The sequence below is a fragment of the Petaurus breviceps genome, unplaced genomic scaffold (genome assembly GCF_028583685.1).
Source record: "Petaurus breviceps papuanus isolate PSGF00001 unplaced genomic scaffold, PetGlider_PUasm1.0 220, whole genome shotgun sequence".
Taxonomy (NCBI): Eukaryota; Metazoa; Chordata; class Mammalia; order Diprotodontia; family Petauridae; genus Petaurus; species Petaurus breviceps.
Genome location: NW_027185876.1, coordinates 19,933,493 through 19,952,039, shown reverse-complemented (window position 1 = coordinate 19,952,039; position 18,547 = coordinate 19,933,493). Strand labels below are relative to the sequence as shown.

The 18,547-nt window shown below is 41.6% G+C and overlaps 1 protein-coding gene across 1 annotated transcript in view; it reads right to left on the bottom strand.

Annotated features, from left to right (window-relative positions):
- Positions 1-275: 275 nt before the first annotated feature.
- MAEL (maelstrom spermatogenic transposon silencer) overlaps positions 276-18,547 on the bottom strand; it is a 38,881-nt gene continuing 20,609 nt past the window's right edge. The window contains exons 7-12 of the mRNA XM_069094535.1: positions 18,469-18,523; positions 18,220-18,361; positions 8,192-8,254; positions 3,394-3,526; positions 2,531-2,600; positions 276-1,021 (exon numbers count right to left, since the gene is read on the bottom strand). Coding sequence (XP_068950636.1) covers positions 834-1,021; positions 2,531-2,600; positions 3,394-3,526; positions 8,192-8,254; positions 18,220-18,361; positions 18,469-18,523 — 651 coding nt within the window. The 3' untranslated portion in view covers positions 276-833. The remainder of the gene's footprint in view (positions 1,022-2,530; positions 2,601-3,393; positions 3,527-8,191; positions 8,255-18,219; positions 18,362-18,468; positions 18,524-18,547) is intronic.

The following is an 18,547-nucleotide window of genomic DNA, read 5'->3' as shown; positions in this document are numbered from 1 at the left end:
TCTGACCTACGGCCCACAGCAGAAAATCTGACTAGAGTTAACACTGCAGAAATCCAAGGTCCGTCCCCCACTCTCGTCTGCACTGACTGTGCTCACTGCCAGCACCACAAGCTGAGGTACAGAGACCCCCACTGCTGGGCCATGGGCTCCAGAAAAATAAGGTGTGAATGTATGCAAAAAGGACGCTATTTTCAGAAAAAGGCTTCAAAAGGCATAAAACTCTTAGTTTGTCTATGAACAAAATGTTCCATTCTAATAATAAACCCTTTCTGCATTGCCAGAGTTTGCATCTGTTAAAGACTCGAGTGCTGTGTGTTCACAGCCCCTTATTCCCTCCACTAGGGACCCTCCTGGATATTTACAAAGAGGGGTGCCCACGAGTGAGAGGCTTCACATATTGTAAAGGGGAAAAGGAGAACATTAACACTGTTTTCACTTCCATGATAACAGACAGACTTCCATTTATTCTAATGGTACAGGCAAAAAGCATGTTTATAAAGCTGCCCCCAACCCAGCTCCTTTCTTCTTAAAACAACAGACCTGGCTTGTATTCGTTTTTTTTTATAAGCCACTTCAAACTTTAATACTATTCCCACCATACATTCAGAAAATGAAATGCTCTAGTAACAATAATAATAATAATAATAAAACAAAGCTGCCAATTCCTTCCCAAACTACAAACAAGTTTTAATTTATGAACAGGATTTCTTTCCAAATTAAAGTTTCTCCCGTGGAAGGAAAATCAATGTGAAGATTTGTTTGTTCAAGTGTACTGATTATGGAAGGGGCTTAGGGCCTGCTGCTTCTTGCAGAGACTGAAAAAGGTCCCATTCTTAGGATAAGGAGGAGAAAGATCTGCATTCATCCTTCTGGGGCACATAAGGAGAGAGTGGAGTCTCACAATTTGGGAGTTTCTGGAAGTTGCCAGAAGAATTAGATATGCTCTCCAGCAGACGGGTGATGCCTCTTCCCCGAACATTGCTTGTCTTGCCAGTGGTTTTCACCCCAGATGGACAGTCACCTAAGATGATGACAACATAAAGAAAAGAAATTAAACGTCTCTATTCTTTTACTAGAAAAGGATTTCTCATCTGATTAGCTGCCTCCTACTCCCCTATAACAACTAGAAATAGTGAGCCTGAACTGAGGGGCCTCTGGAGCTGGCCACAAAATGAAGGAGAACATAAGAGAAGGAGATTCCCAAGTCTGAGTCTCATGGTCTTCTGGAGTTAAATAGTAATTCTAATCTTGGGATATAAAGGTGGTCAAGCATCTTACTGTGCCAGCTTTTATAGTGTTGTCTGAAATTCAACAGTTGCAATGTAATACATTGGTGTCTTTAGGTTCTAGTAGGGGATAAGATTTTAGATAGTTTCTGAAGTAAGATGTATCATTATCATATCAAAAATTGTGGCTGCCAAAGGAATTAAGGGCTCTTGATGAACTGTCTGTCCAGTCACTTGTAAAAGTGACAACAGAAAGCATTTTCTATTCCCACTAATAAAAGTGAATCAGGAAAGTCTTCAAGGAGAAGGTAGCACCTGAGATGAGATGTGAAGAAAGCTAAAAATTCTAAGAGAAAGGCAAGGAAAGTTAATTCCATGAATGGGAGGGTGATGGGAAAGAACAGGAAGACAAGAGAGAGTCTATTTTGTCTGGATTACAGGGTTCATAAAGACAGGGAAATAGAGTAATTCCAGAAAGGCAGGTTGGAGCCCAATCATAAAGAGCTTTAAATATCAAACAGAATAGTGTATGTTTCTATACTCAATGTAATGAGGAGCCCCTGGATTGAGGAGGAATATACAGTTGGCTCTGGGTTTTAGTAATATTACTCTGATAGCAGTAGGGAGAATGGTTTGTCGAGAGGAGAGATTTGGGGCAGAGAGAACAAGTAAGAGGCATCACATTTATCCAGATGAGAGGCAATAAGGCAATGAACTAGATGGTAGCCACGTAAGGGGAGAGAAGAGCGCAGATAAGAGATGTGGCCAATAATACTTGTCAAATAACTGGATCTGTAGGGAGAGTGGAGAGCTGAGGATGATTCAGGGGGCATACTTACATGAGCCTGGGAGGATAGTGGTGGCCTCAACAGAGATAGAGAAGGTAGGACCAAGGATGGAGTTTTGTGGAGAAAGGGAGAGCAAGATAAGTTCTGTTTGAGATATGCTGAATTTGAGATGACTATGGGACATGAAGTTGGAAATATCCCACAGCCAATTTGGGATGTAGGACTGGAACTCAGCAGAGAGTAGGTCTGGATATAAAGATCTTACGTTCAAACTGCTTAGTGTTCTACAAACAACCCACAAAATTAGATATTTTTGAAAAGGGAGAAAAATTAATATTAACACAGTTCTCCAGTTCATAAAATCCCCTTCCAAAGTATAGGATATACTTCTATATCCTGGGACTGGCCAATTTAGACAGACTTCTTGTGACTGAGAGCTAACCAAACCAGAGGCAAACACATAACCTCATCGCCAATGCCCCTTCCATGCTCCCCTCCAAAACGCAGGTGACTTACAGGTGGATGTGTTAGATCTCTGTTCTTCAAGAGGAGAGCTGGAAAAAGGAGGATTATCAACTCTCAGTTTCTGTAAGACAGAAGAACAGGATTATAATGTGTTCTTGGTCAGGGGAGGAGACAAGCCAGCAGGCTGAAAGGCATTCTGTCTGCTCATGGTAAAAGCATACTAGATAAAACCTCCAAAATTTTTCAACATCCCAGATAAGTATACAACTTTTACCTACAAGCAGTTCATTAGCAAATCTGGGTTGTGCTAAAGGTAAATGCCAGACATTTTAGATTTCAAATTACTTCTATTTATTGACTTTAAATTCAATTCAGACTCTATCCCAGTAGACAATCCCTCTTCTTAGGCTAATACTTTGCAACAGTTTCAAGGGCCTGTTAGTAGCATGAAATGGGTTGTAAGCAAAGAAGGAAATCTGACAAAATTGGATTCTTTCCCCTGGAGCTCATCCCTAATGCTCTCAGATTTTATCAATGTGGCATTATTTTAGGTACACTTCCAGAAAATTGTGAAGATCCATATTGAGACAAAATAAAATATCCATTTGAATCCTAATCATTTTTAGATTGTCTATAACTTTAATTGTTTCTGGAAAAGGAAAACTTAATTGAATGTATATTTTAATTTCAAAAACTAGATTAAAAGAAGGAGAGAGGGCAGAAGACACATGGACTCTAAAAAGTCAAGTTCTGTGCCTAGATCTAGAAAAACGTTGAAGAGAAGGGAGAGAGCTAATCAAGTTTAATTGGCAGATTCTAGCCTGAACCTCAGAGTAAATAAGTCCACTCTATAAAGTTAGGTGATTTCCAGAGCTGTTTTGATTCTTCTCTATTAAGCTCCATAACATACTTACCTGGAAACGCCCTGCATCCAGCACCACCATTTTGGGATTTACACTGTTACTGGCTTCATAATCCTGCAGTGGTACATGAGCTTCTGTGAGGGGAATTCCAAAAAGAGTACCTAGGGAATTACTGATGCAATATCTTAAAAAAAAAAAGTTTAATATTAGAAAATCTCCATTTATAACAAATCTCTCTCAAAATTCTTTCTTTTTAAAAATATTTGAGAGATAAACAGAAGAAAGCTGGGTATACATACCCTAGATTTGAGATAAGAGACTTCAAGAAATTCAGAAAAAAGACAAGGGGTATTCTGCGGCCTATAATCATAAGAGGAAAATTGTCCCCAAATGAGAAGAATACAAAAGCACCATATTGTGACAACAAAAATACAAAGGATTCAGATGATGGATAAGGAGAGAGTCTAAAAGACCACATGGAAGTACTGAGAACTCACTAACTCAGATTTTTAAAAGACACTGTAGAGAAGAGGGAAGAGGAGAGGCAACAGGCTAAAGACAGAACAGAATGCACTGCAGGAACACTAAAGCCCAGAACCAGCTGAAGCTCTGCAGATGCAGAGCTCAAGAAGCAACAGGATCCCTACTCAGGGTGGAGAGGATAGTGACAAAAACCCTCTCTCCCCTCCCTCTTCAACAAGGAACATCTTCTAACTGCAAAGGCTAGCTCAAAAGAGGTCAACAGGGAACTGAAACCCAAAATAAATGAGCTAAATGACTTAGCTGTCTTTGATGAGTCCAAGTCCCAAATCGATTGAAACCCAGGATGCTAAGAAAAAAAACAAAACCGGTAGATGTAACTGACAAACTACCGCCTATAATTTTGGAAATGTATACAAAACAGAAGACGTGTTAGGAATGGCCCTGATTAAAAAAAAAAGTAGATGGATTCCACCAAACTATAAACTTAAATTCCTGGCAATCTTACACTGAGAGCAGATGTACTGAAATGGAATATCTGAGAGAATGGGTATAGGTGCAGTCCATGTGCAGATTAACTGTGGCTCTTGAGCCTCCATGGCCCTTGTCATGTCACCTGTCAGGAGAGGAGGCTGGACTAGCTGGCCTTGAACGCCAAAGCCTCAGCTGGCCTCTCTGGAAGTCCCTTCTAACTTTAAACCCATGACCCCCATGATCTATTTCATAACCACCAACCTTCCTAAGCAAGCAAAGGGGTTCTGGTCATGCCATACCAACCTGGTTTCATTATCTGAGGTTACTAGGCTGGTATACCAGAGGAATGCAATAAAAATAGCAAAATCTCTCACAATATTCATTAGAAAGAGTGTTAAGTCTAAAGAAGTGATATGTCTAAAGAAGAGGAGAATAATAACATTGACTAAAGACTAGCTGAAAGAAGTAGGGAACTAAGCCTACTGAAAAAAGATTCAGGAAAGACATGGTAGATAATCAACAAGCCTTTATTAAGAGTATATTATGTTCCTGACCCCAAAGAGCTCACAGTCTAATGGGGAAGACAAGATGTGAGTAACTGCACACATAAGCTATACAGAGAGCTGGTGGAATGTAATTTCAGAATGTTCCAGGGATAAGGGTCAGTCAATAAAAAGCCACAGAGTCAGGCAATGGCATGGGGAAGGATCAGCATATAGGCTGGCATGGCTTGACTGCAGAATATAGGTTGTAAAGTACAAGAAGACTAGAAAAGTAAAGGCAGAAAGTGAAAGGTTTTATACATCAGAGAATATTTTATGTTTTATCTTGGAGGCAAAAGGAGTTTATGGAGCAGGAATGTGATGTGGTCAGACCTGTGCTTTAGGAAATCACTTTAGGAGCTGAGCACAGAAAGACTAAGTAGAAGGCTCCTACCTACAATAGTCCACGTGGTGGGGGCCCACACTAAAGTGGGAGCTATGATCAGAGGGAAGGGGGCACGGGTGGGAGACAGTGTGAAGATGGGAACAAGAAAGCACAATGGATTCACTATGTGGGATGTGAGGAAGGAGGGGAGGATGACACCAAGCTTGTTAGCCCCAGTAACTGGGAGGATGGCAATACCCTTCAAGGTCAGTAAGGTTCAAATGAAGGGAGGATTTGGGGAGAATGGGATGCATTTTGCTTCATACATATTGCATTTGAGATGCTTCCAGGTCGTTTAATTCAAGGTATCTAAAAGGTAGCTGGTCACATGACACTAAAGCTATGAGAGGCTCAGAACAAGCCATGTTAATCTGGGGATCTCCTGTGTATTGATGCCAACTGACTCCATAGGGACTGATAAAGACTGCCAAGTGAGATGGGACAGAAGGGGAGGACCTAGGGCAGGGCCTTGGTGTCTGCCTACATTAGGGGCTGTGGCCTGCAAGATCCCTGAAAGAAGACTGAAAGGGAGGAGTCCCACAGGTAGGAAAGAAACAGAGGAGAGACCTATGTCATAAAAACCTAGAGAACAGATTATCCAGGAGAAAGTGACTGAGAACATCAAAGGCTCCTCAGCCTGGTGATGGAGGAGAATTAAGAGAAGGCCATGAGACCCAGTAATTAAGAGAGTATTGCTACCTTGCCTTCAAAGAGGATAATTTCAGGGAATGAGGGAAGTTAGACTTGAGGAAGGTAAGAGTAAGAAGAATGGAAGCAGAAGTGCCTGTTTTGTGAAGTTTAGCCAAGAATGATAGCTGGTAGGGCTGTGTCTGTAGGTAGCAGGGAAAGCCAACAGACTGGGAGAGACTGAACACTGGAGAAAGGAGTAAAAAGGGCAATCTTTTGGAGGAGATGGGGAGATGACACCAAGGGAGCACACAGAAGGGTGTGCCTGGCAAGGAGAATGGCCACTTCTTGATGAGAGATGGGGTAAAAGCAGGAAAGCCTCCTGAAGAATGTGACATGAGGAAGGGAGAAGAGGCCTCACTTGTTTCAGTGAAATAAAAGCAAAGATCATCAGCAGAGAGCAAGGCAAGGAGAAACGATGGGAGGCTGAGGAGGGATGGGATAGCAGCCTTCAATGTAAAGGTTATAATGTGGGAAAGAAATTAGGCTCATTTTTCTTAGTCTCAGAGAACAAAAGGCAGGAACAGTGGGTTAAAATCAGAGGAAGATTTCAGCTCAGTATATAAAGTCCTGATAGATTAAGGCTGCCTTCAGAGGCTCATCACCGAGATCTTCCAAGAAAAGGTTGGACAGACATTTGTTGGGATGACACAGAGGAGATTCCTCTCGGGCAAGAGTTGGACTAGGTCCCCCTGAGATGATTTTCCAACTCAGATGTTATAATTATTTTCTTACATCATCATAATGAAATTTCAGTTTTATGCTGGACTCAATTAAAGGAAGATGATGTGACAGGCTGCCTGTCTCTCCCAGTCTCTCTTAGGCTAGAAGCACAGAGGCCATTCAGGGGCCCAACCCACCACCAATCAACACAAAAGCGTGACTCGAGGCATTTTCACCCTGGGATCTTTAGGTCCTCTCTTGTCAGCCTGTAGCTCCCAGTGTCTGGGGGCTCATCAAATTGGTACCGAACTCAAGTGTGCACAGTAACTGGCTTTTGCTCAATGTAGCTTAGAACTGCACCAGCCTCAACCTTCCTGTCAGCAGAGATGGCAGGCAGATACCATCATGCCCAGCTGCATATTCTTACTAAGGGTAAACATCCATTAACTTTCCAATATCAAAAAACAACTTCAGAAGGCAGAGATCTTGTTAAGAAATCTGAATATTAAAATGCTGTAGTATTCCTATATTTATATGAATTATTTACTGTGGAAAATACACCACAAAAACTATTAATACCAGATACATGTATAATTGTGTGATAGCAACTCTAAGAAGATGTCTAGTTTTCTGTAATGCTGGTGTTTTATTGTATATGGCAATACACAAATGACCCCCTGGGTCTTGGATACACTTGTATTATACAAAGATCCTTATCAATTTTAAGGGGTTGGTCTCTACCCCCTCAGTGATTTGCTACACCAATGAGTTCTGAAAAGTCATTTCAAAGCGTAATATGTAAGGCCAGGGTACAGACGATTGTCAGGTAACTTAAAAACTTTTTTCCAGGAATAAAAAGTTAGTATAGTACTATAATATTAAAGAATAAAGGAATAAAAATCCTCTTCCCTAGGATTTGAAGCAAAATTTATGAAGATTTGTTGACTCAATGGCTCAGTAACGATGCAGAAGACAAGGCAGGGCAAGGCAAAGATGGCAGACACTGCCCACATCCAAAGGCACATCAACTGCTCAGCAGAAAGGGGACATGCTAATGAGAGCCACTGCACCTTGCTGCCCATGACCTGCTGACATGAGGTCTTCAAAATCCCTCTGATAGCAAAAAGATGTTTTCCCTTCTCCAAGATCACCCTTAAAGTCAAAGCACCACATGACTTGCATGTGCTAAGAAAACCATGCATGTAAAATCAGCAAAGAATTTGAGGGTGAATTTGTGAATTAACCTTCAGTGGAAAATACACTCTTTCTTGAAAATTCAAAAATCCCTAAAATGGCTTTTGCGAGAGAGGATCCTCTAGACTGCCAGATCTCACCCCTCCCTCCCCCGGCGCCGTGAATAAGTTTTAGCCAACTGCAGGCTTTCCCCTGTATGTGGCAGGGAGGCCAGGGCCTTGGGCAGGCAAGGCAAAGATGAGAAGAGAAGCAGGTGAGAGCAGCTGCAGAACACCAGGACCAAAAGAAGCTGGTGTTTAGCAAAGTGTTAAGAGAAGGCTGGGAGAACTCACCTAGGAGGCTAGCCAGAGGCAGCCCAAGAAAGGACCTAAAACTCAGGACACAAGACGCACCCAGGGCGGCCCCTTCCCAACCCTGCACTTACGCAATCTTCTTGCAGACAGCCAAAGCACAAAAGAGAATATCATTTTTTTCATGCCACTTGCACCTGTGTGAGGAAAAAAAAATGTTCTAAGCCCACTTGCCTGACAGTGGTATTTCTTTTTTTTTTCTTTTGGAAGGGGAAAGGCAAGACAATTGGGATTAAGTGACCTGCCCAAGGTCACACAGCTAGTAAGTGTTAAGGATCTGAAGCTGGATTTGAATTCAAGTCCTCCTGACTCCAGGGCTGGTGCTCTTTTCATTGCACCACCTAACTGCCCCTGAGAATGGCATTTCTTTTACACACAATCTTTGAGCAATGTGTATCAATCTAGCTGAAAAAGAAAAGTTTTTGTTACCTACATAAAAACAATGAGGCTTTCATTTTTAACAAAATATGACATTTCTTAACCCAAACTATCTCCCCTTCTGCATGTGCACAAGTCTGTACTGCTATGAAAATACAATGTACACTATAAAATAAAACATCACACCATGTCTTGAATAGGCTAACAACCACATTATGTTAAAGACAAGCCTTAGAATCCACCTACACCAATCCTTCCATTCTATAGATCAGCAAACTGAGTCCTGTAGAGGAAAGTGACTTGTCCAGGACTGGTCAGCCAATAAACATTTATTCAGCACTTACTGTACACCACATGGTGTTTAATTAGGCAGAGGGATACACAATGAAAGGCCGAAGATGATCCCTGCTCTGAAGGAGCTCACAGTCAATGAGGGACATAACTAACCTGCAAACACCCATCTACAAACAAGCTACGTGCTGGCTACACTGGAAATAACCAACAAGGAGAAAGCACCAAAATTAAGCAGCTGGCAAAGGCTTCCTGTAGAAGCAGGATTTTGGCCAGGATCTGAAGGAAGCCAGAGAAGGTGGGAGACAAAGACAAGGAGGGAGAGCATTCCAGGTGTGCAGGAAAGGCAGTGGAAGTGGGAGAGAGGGGGAGAAGAGTGTGTGTGTGAGAGAGAGAGAGAGAGAGAGAGAGAGAGAGAGAGAGAGAGAGAGAGAGTGAGTGTGTGTGTGTGTGTGTGTGTGTGTGTGTGTGTGTGTGTGTGTGTGTGTGTGTGTGTGTGTGTGTGTGTGTGTGTACACACACTACAAAGCAGGGAGAGGAGGGCCAGGTTATGAATGCCTTTAAACACTAAAGGTTACACTTGGTCCTCGAGGCAATTAGGGAGCCACAGTACTCCTGCTTTCTCTGGCTAAAATCCTACTTTTACACAATGCATTTGTCAGCTGCTTCATTTTCATGCCTTCTCTTTCTTGGTTACTGACAATGTAGCCAGTACATACCGTGTTTCCCCGATAATAAGACACTGTCTTATTATTTTTTTTGGACAGAAAAACACCAGAGGGCTCATTTTAATGAACATTGACAGCAATTTTAATAAACAGGTAAATGTGAACAAAAAAATGTACCTTTATTCAATAAGCAAATCACTGGGGGAGAACAGGATGACGCGCTCACTGCTGCAGCTCTGATTGGATGCAGCTCGGAGTGCGGCGGGCATTTCACAGGTGGGGGGGACGGTGCATACAGAGGGTACCGTAATGTAGCGTGTAACGCAGGGGATCACCTTCACTACAGTAGCAATCTCAATAGGGCTTATTTTCGGGGGAGGGCTTATTTTAGAGGAATCTTACACAGTAAGGGGAGGGCTTATTTTCGGGATAGGTCTTATTATCGGGAAAACACAGTAGCTAGTCTGTACACAGTTGTCTCCTTGAGAGCCAGAACTGTCTTCTGTTTTCCTTTGTATCCCCTGTGCTTCAGGAAGTGTTGAGAAGGCAGTGGACTAGAATGCAGATCTACCAGTGGGTGGTAGCTGTATCAATGGAGAAAAGGGAACATACATAAGAGATGTTATGAAGGTAAAATCTACAGGCCATGTTGGCAACAGATTGGCTACAGGGAGTGAAAGAGATTGAGGAGTCAAGGGCAGCACCTCAGTTGCAGGTCTGGAAGACTGGGAGGATGCTCGTACACTCACCAGTAAATTAGAAAAATTAGGAAGAGAGTATATTTTGGAAGAAAAACAATGACTACCATTTTAGACATGTTGAGTTTATGACATCTATGAAATACACAATCTGAGATGTCTATAGGCAGCTGGATATAAGACTGAAAGGCAGCAGAGAGGTAGATTAGGGCTGGCCAAGTAGATTTGAGACTCATCAAGCATAGGGATAATTAAATCCATGGGATCTGATGAGATCACCAAAAGAATTAGTATAAAGGAGAAGTGAAGAGTGCCCAGGACAGTCTGGTTAAGAGGAATGACGCGGATGATGGTCCCACAAAGAATCAGAAGAGTCATAATGTTAGGCAAACACAGATATAAGTGGTCAAGAAGGAGAAACATTAGCTATGCAAATAAATACATCATTACTAACCTTAACTAGTTGCAAAAGCCTTGGCCTAACTCAGTTGTCACTTCCACTACATGATGCTGCTTCTTCAAGATCATTTTATACAAAGACATACATCAACAGGGGCAGCTAGGTGGCAATACAGTGCACAGAATGCTTGGCCTGGAGTAAGGAATACTCAAGTTCAAATCCGGTCTTAGACACTTCCTAGCTGTGTAACCCCTGGCAAGTCACTTCACCCTGTTTGCCTCAGTTTCCTCTTCTTTAAAATGAACTGGAGAAGGAAATGGCAAACCACTCCCCATCTTTGCCAAGAAAACCCCAAATGGAGTCGCAAAGAATTGGATATAACTGAAAAAAAAAACCCTAAAAATACATCAAAATAACTGCACATAAACCTCACTGAAAATATTCAATGTCCCATTCTCAGAAGTCAAATACTGATTTGTAAACCTTTCCATAGATGTTGAGTTGATTTGGCATAAAGCCCATCTCTTCTGTGTACTCAACAAAGTGCTAGCCCAAAGGAGACTTACTAAAGTAAACTGAAAATTGAATAATGCTGGAGCTGAAATGAGCAAGAAGGATTTTTAAAACCCAGGTGCTAAAGTCCTCTCCAATCTGGCAGTAACATCTGTATTGAGCCTGATTTCATATGACCTTCTCCACTCCAGGCAAACTGGACTCCAAATTCTTCCTTGATTTTTCCTGCCTCCCGGGCCTCTCTGCTCTTCTTCAGTATGGCTGTAGAAAGCAACAGGCTGCCCTTGCCCAACAGGATCTTCCCAAAGAGCTTCCTCCTCCTCAAGAGTTGACCAAAGTATCATCCCTTCAAGGAATTTTCCCATGACTGCTCCATTTTTTTTTCTCTTTTGGAGGGGGGAGGGCAGGGCAATTAGGATTAAGTGACTTGCCCAAGGTCACAAGGCTAGTTAAGTGTTAAGTGAGGCCACATTTGAACTCGGGTCCTCCTGACTCCAGGGCCGGTGATCTATTCACTGTACCACCTAGCCACCCCCAATCTCTCCATTTTTCCCTGACACTGCTTAACTTTGGACTTAGCATCTTCTAACTTGTGTTTGTTATTTATGTATAGGCTTTATTGCCATCATTAGACAATTAAATTCTTTGAAGGCAAACCTTGACGTTTTTGCACAGTTTGTTGTATTGTGTCCTAGATAAATGCAGACTTTATGAAAACAAGGGTAAGTATGTAAGCATCCCAGATTTCTGCCCCCCCTACCCTTACCTTTTTATCCTGAAATGAATCCTTAGGTTAAAAATCAAATCTTAGTTTCAACAACTCCCCTTTTAAGATGTTGGGGAGGGGTCAGAAAATCAGTCACAGCATCCCAGCTGTCTGTATCTCTAACTAGTTCTCATTTCTTACTTGGAACATGAAACTTCACAAATATAAGGCAATTAAAAACACTTTTAGAAAACAGAGTTACAATGAAAATCACTTTATAATATCGACTACAAATTCCAAAATCAGCTTGAATTTAAACTAATTATTTAGAAATTGCCATTGTGTGTAGGGCACTATGTTAGGAGAATGAAAAGATGAAAAAGGCCCCCCAAACATGGGCCTTTCCCTAAAGAAGCCTTTAGTTCAAGAGGCCAGATGAAGTCATGCACTTCCTATGAGCCTGCTTCAATGGATCTGTGTGGTCACCACCGTGGGATCAGGTCAGGTTGTGTGCCTTCTCATCCTATGTAACTGTTGTGAAGGTCACCTTGTAAATCCACAGGTTCTGGGGGCCTTCGAGACAGAGAACATCAATGGAGTATACAGGGATTACAAGAGTCATCCAGTGCTCTCCCTAGATGACTAGATCACTTTTTCTAATCATTCACTGATCTTGCTGATGACATCGTTATGCAAATTCTGTGTAATAAAACCTACTCACACTTACCATGCACGTCTCCACTACCTTTTGTGTAACTTCATACTCTGCTTTTTCAGAGATTGTGGGGTTCTAGAATTTGTAGCCATACAGTCACTCAAGAATCCTGACCTATGGGCTGTTGTCTTATGGTGAATCTTGGGTTCATTAAAAGCACAATGCAATTTTCCAAAAGCAATCCAGACTTGTTTTCCTCTTTTGTTAAGCTCCGGGCCCAGATTACTGCCCAGTAAGCAGTGCCTGCCCAAGATACACATAATAATGGGCACTCTGGGTTGACTACTCAACTCAATATCACTAAGTATTTGGAATTTTTCATCTACTGAGATTTTCCCAGGTGGATAGGCTAAATTTTTTTCTTCAATTATTCTATTTTATTTTATTCTCCTTTTCTCCCCATTGCATATCAATTGAGAAGGGAAGAATATAAAATATGTATAGTCATGAAAAACAAATCCCTGCATTAAGCATGGCCAAAAATAGAATATCCCACTTTTCAACATGTTTTTGCTATGCTCCTATATTCCCACTTTTGCAATTGAAGTCATGAAGAATATAAAAGTACATTCTAATTTAATTTGGAGTTTCTACTCAAATTACTTATAAAATTTTCCTACCTCTTCATGAAACAGGCAAGTAAACTAGAATTATCTTCACAGCAAACTTTTTGCCAACATTTAACATAAATAGTACAACACAAGATGACCCAGAGTCCCTAGAGACATTGCCTCTTGTTGCTTCTGGGTGTGTGACAAAAGCAGCTTCATGAAGTCCTATGTCTCCCCAGGGAGCGAGTAAACCATCTTTCCATTCAGCTTCTGTCCTTCAATTTACAGCAAAAAAGTCAGGCTGATAGGTTTCAGTTCTTCCAATAGCATCCCCGCCCACTAACAGTGGACAAGGCTCTCATACTCAAAGTGTCAATAGTTGTTAATGTGAATAGTCTGAAATCTAGGCAATTCTCAGCACTCAGCACCCCGCCTGCTGCTTGGACACCACTCCCACAGAAGCACGGAGGGCCCATGCAGACCAAGGGCCACTAATCATTTTCCTTTGTTGTGTATCCTCCTCTATTTCATGTCCTCTGGGTATTATCATGGTATGGAGGTGACCTAGAGCCTGTGGGTGCTAACTGGGATCTCTGGCCAAGTCCAACTGTATGGAAAGGATTATACAGGCCTGGCAGCAGTCTCAATCTGCTTTCGAGGAGCAACCCAAGCTTGGAGGCTCATGACCATCTGGGGATGAATCCTTTGCTTACGGACACCAATGACACACGTAAAGAAATCAACACAATTTGCAGCCTACTGTGGAACATGCATAGGAGCTGAGCTGTCTGATGAAAGAGAGCTTACTTCTGGCAGGAACAATCAGGGAAAGCTTCAGAGGAAGGCACTTGAAGCTGGACCTAGGAGGATCTTTATGAGAGAAGAGATAAAGTGTATTGTCTGAAGAGTTAGGCAAATGGAGTACGTGTGCAGATACTGATGAGTAGCCCAGTTTGGAAGGATTGTAATTTGTATGTGTGAGAAGGCTGGAAAAGCAGATCAGAGCCCAACTATGAGGAGAATTGTATGCTAGGCAAAGTAGCATTTTCTTAACTGGCAATGGGGAGTCACTGAAGGTTGTTTGTGCAGAAGAGCAACGTGATCAGGAATATGCATGAGGAAGAATAACCTGGCACCTGGGAATGGGACAGATTAGGGAGTTGAAATCAGACTCAGGGAGATGCCCAGAGGCTGGAGGGACACGATGACAGACTGCCTGTAGAGGCAGAACTGGTAGGACTGGGCAACTGATTAGCCATGGGAAAAGGAGTGACAGATGAAGAGTTCCCAGAAACAAAAACTTGAGGATCAAACAAAAGTTTAAGACTTGGATACTCTATGACAAGTCAAAGACTAGGGTGGGAGGTTCATCAACGATCTGGACCAACCTCCATCTGATAGAAACCTGTCTAACCAAAAAGCCAACTAGAACACCAAAGGAAGAATGAGAGGTCTTATCAAAGGAAAATTCATCAGATGTGCACCACTTCTGAAGAGTTTTTACCCCTTATTAGCCCTTCACCTGCAGCCTGTAAATCTAAAAGAAGGTAACTAACTGGTCACAATTCAGACCACCCACTTACATCGATGCCACTGTCTTCCTTCTACCTGGGAGAGAAAACTAAAGCCTTTACTCTAAGCCTCTCAGCCCCAAACCCCCAGTTTCTCAAGCCTCAATATTATCACTGTCTCCTTTCTTCAGTTACAGGACAAGAGAGATGTCTAATACTCACTATGGCTAATTGCCATCCCCTCACTTTCATCAGTTCTTTCCCATAGTCTACTAATACTCATGTCTCCACAAGCCTAAAAAATCTCTCTCTAATCTTTCAAGTCCTATCTATTTATCATTCCATATTTTTCAAATGTTTTATAACTTTGTGGAAAAAAATGTGTGCCCTCACTGCTTCTCTCCACCTCCTGCCATTGTGCTTTTACCACCCCCATTCTCAGGTCGCCAAAATGGCTTTTAAGTCCAAAAGCCCTTTCTCTGAGTTCATCCATATAACACCTTTGCATCTTTCAACACTTTTGACCATCTCATGCTGCTAGATATTTACTTCTAATTTGGCTTCAGAACACCAGTCTCCTGGTATTCTTCTAATGACTCCTTCTGTCTCCTTCTCTTGACCTCTTAACATGAGGATGTTTTCTAAGCATCTGTCCTTGGTCCTCTTCTCTTCTCTCTACCCTCCCTCCATATCAATCTCCTTTGCTCCACCAACTTTCTTTGTCTACCACCTTTGTGAAGATAACGCCTAAATATCTCTAGTCCTCACCTCTGAGTTCTAGACTCTTATGTCCAATTGCCTCACTTGTTTGTCCCACCAAGATCTCAAACGTCATGGTATCCCCTAAACCCATTCCTTCTAATTTCACAATTTCTCCATTATGGAGCTCTCATGTTTGTAACCTAATGGTGTCTTTGCTTTTTCTTTCTTACCTCTTATCCCCATTTACCACATCCTATAAATTCTATCATTGCAGTATCTCTTGTAACCACTCGACCCTACAGGCCCACTGCCATGACCTGCCTAGATTATTTCAAAATAGCCCAACAGATTTTTCTGCCTATTCACTTCACCTTCTAATACTTTCTTCATTCCACTGTTAGAAAAATCTTTTCTGTTTCAAGTAATAGCACTACTCCAGGACCGAGTAATCTTCCAAGTGGCTTTCTACTGCTTCCCACTTTGTAGAGTTTAAATCCCTTTGCTTGGAATTCAAGGCCTACAACCTAGTGGTACCATCTTTCTCGTCTTATCTCATTTTACTGCTCCTTTATGGTCCAGTCAAACTAGGTAACATTGACCAAAGTCACTGGTGGCTCTCCTACCTCCACACTTTTGCTCAAGTTATGCTCTATACAACAATCCCTCTCCATCTAGAGTCTGATGCCTACCCTTTTGTTATAATAGTTCAGCTCAACTCAAAGAAGTCTTTCAAAATTCAGGGAATGACCTCCCTCAGATTTCACATTAATACTGGTTTAAAAAACAAAACCAAACCACTTCTCTAATCTATGCTGGCATCTCAATCCCTAGATTCTAAATCCTTGGAAGGCTGGGACTGCATCTTATCCAAAATGTGTAAATTCTCCAGAGCACACTTGGTACACAGCAATCACTTAATATATGTTTCTTGTTGAATACATGAAAATCTACAGTCAATTTTCACATTGCAATACAAATTTTGTACACATTAGAATCTAGATTCCCAGTTAATAACATAACTTGGATGTATTAACGTTAAATAATTCCCTCTCTAGCATGGTTTTGCAGGAGTCATTCTAGGTTCCCATAGCACCCTAAAGTAACACAATGGGGACATGGGCAGATTATCTTTTCTTGTAAAGAAGTTATAAAGCTCAATGATTCATTTCCTACCTTTTATCTTTCATCTGAAGCCACTGTCAAATACCAGAAAGGGAGACAATGCAGGTGAGGGGAAGGAGATCTTGGGAGACAGGCAGGTTAAAATTCAGGGTCAGGTTTGCATATCAAGGTATAAAGCTTTGCTCTATACCTGAGTGTTAAAGATTGGAAAACTCAGATGATAAAAGAGGTTTCTTGAGTATTTAAAAGGCTGTCACATGGAAAAAAATCAGCCTTGTTCTGTCTGTTAGAACAGAAGTCTCTTAAGAACAGGAATTTTTATACAGTCTATGTCTCTATCCCCATCATCCAGCACAGAAACTGGGCACACACAAAGTACTTCATAAATACTCTATTTACTGACACCAAAAAAAACAGAACTAGAGCAAGTGCAAAAAGGCAAATATAAAGAAACCCTTCCTAAAAGCACAGCTCTCCCCCTTGACTGAAGGGGCTCAAGTAAAGGCTGGACTGGCCACGTGCTAAGCATGTGGTAGAGAGGATTCTTATTCAGGTACAGACTGTGTTCTGGGAGCTCAGCTACACCTGATTCCGTGATTAGAAACAAGGGGACAAGTTAGGCTTTGCACCTGCTTCCCTACCCCTCAATTTCCTGACATCATCTGTGGCTTATTCTCTCACACCATTGCTAACTACTCTGACAGAAAAATACAGGGAACCTCTACTGAGTAATTCATCTAGAACCAAAGTTTGTGCTCATCCTAGAGACTTCAGGCTCTCAATCAAAAGCTTAATTGTCAATAAAGGGACCTAGCCCAAGGGCTACTTACTACAAGGTCACCTAAATAGGTAAGACAATGTCTCACCTAACTCAGCTTTAATAAACAACTCTACCTACTTTTTCTAGAGATAAAAAACATCAAACATTTGGGCAAACAGCTAATATTGGCATGCCTGCTCAGAATCTATCAAGTCTAAGAGCAATGTATAAAATCTGTTGATGTTAAAAGTCCTATAGAGTTGTACTTCCTCAATGAACTACATCTTCTGAGAGCCAGAAGACTTAGTCTTGAAACATCCATTCCACACTCAAGTCTCTACCATAGTGTTTATTTGTTTGCTTGTTCTTGAGGGGGAGGAAGACAAGGCCATTGGGATTAAGTGACTTGCCCAAAGTCACATAGCTAGTAAGTGGGTCAAATGTATGAGACTGGATTAGAACTCAGGTCCTCCTGACTCCAAGCACGTTGCTCTATTCACTACGCCACGTAGCTGCCCCCTCTACCATGGTGTTTAACAGGGAAGGCAAGTCTTCCACATCCAAGCTCATGACCAGAGTGCCTGGATGCCAGTTTCCCTTCTAAAAAGGGACTGAAACATTACTCCTTTGCTCCCTAAGGAGTACTCTAGCACAAAGGCAACTCTGTTATTCCATTTCAGAGCCAGAAACAGCCAAAGGCAAAGCAAGAATGCCCCAAACTGGACTTTCAAAAGTATTTAATAAAGACATATCTTTACTGTGGGATGTTTGCTTTCCATGGCATATAGTTATATGTCACGTTTTAAGTAAAGACCCCAAACCTCTGATAAGCAATAAGACTGGAGCTGGGAAGGGAGGCCAAGGCAATTTTTAAAGGCAGATAATTTACTTTTCAGACCTCAAAAAAAGAGTAAATTCATCATAAATGGCTTCTTTCTCCTGGCTCTGCTCATTTCTACTATAGTTGGGACAACTGAACACAATAAGGTGTTGACACTTCCTTCTAAAATACTATATAAGACACATATGAATAGTTCTATCCAGCATTTTCAACTATTCAAGAGACAGAAGACTGTACTGGCAATACCTTGTGTTGCTAGAGTAATCCCACATGGACACATCCAGAAGGCTCCGTACCCAGGTCTTTGATGGCTCCTTATGAAGTTTTTGTTGGTAGATTCCCACCACAAGGTCCTCTACAGTGAGGATTTCTAACTCTTTCCTGATTTCTTTCATCAGGAAAAGCAAGAAGAGAGTCATTTTTAGGTATGTCAAAAATATACATAAGAGAATAAAAACATAAAAGTGTGCTGATAAGAATTTTATTTTTCCTCACCCAATTTCTTTGCCATATGCTTCAAGCACCAGTTAACTCTGTACCTATCATCAGACTGAAGAAAAAAAAAATTACTTTC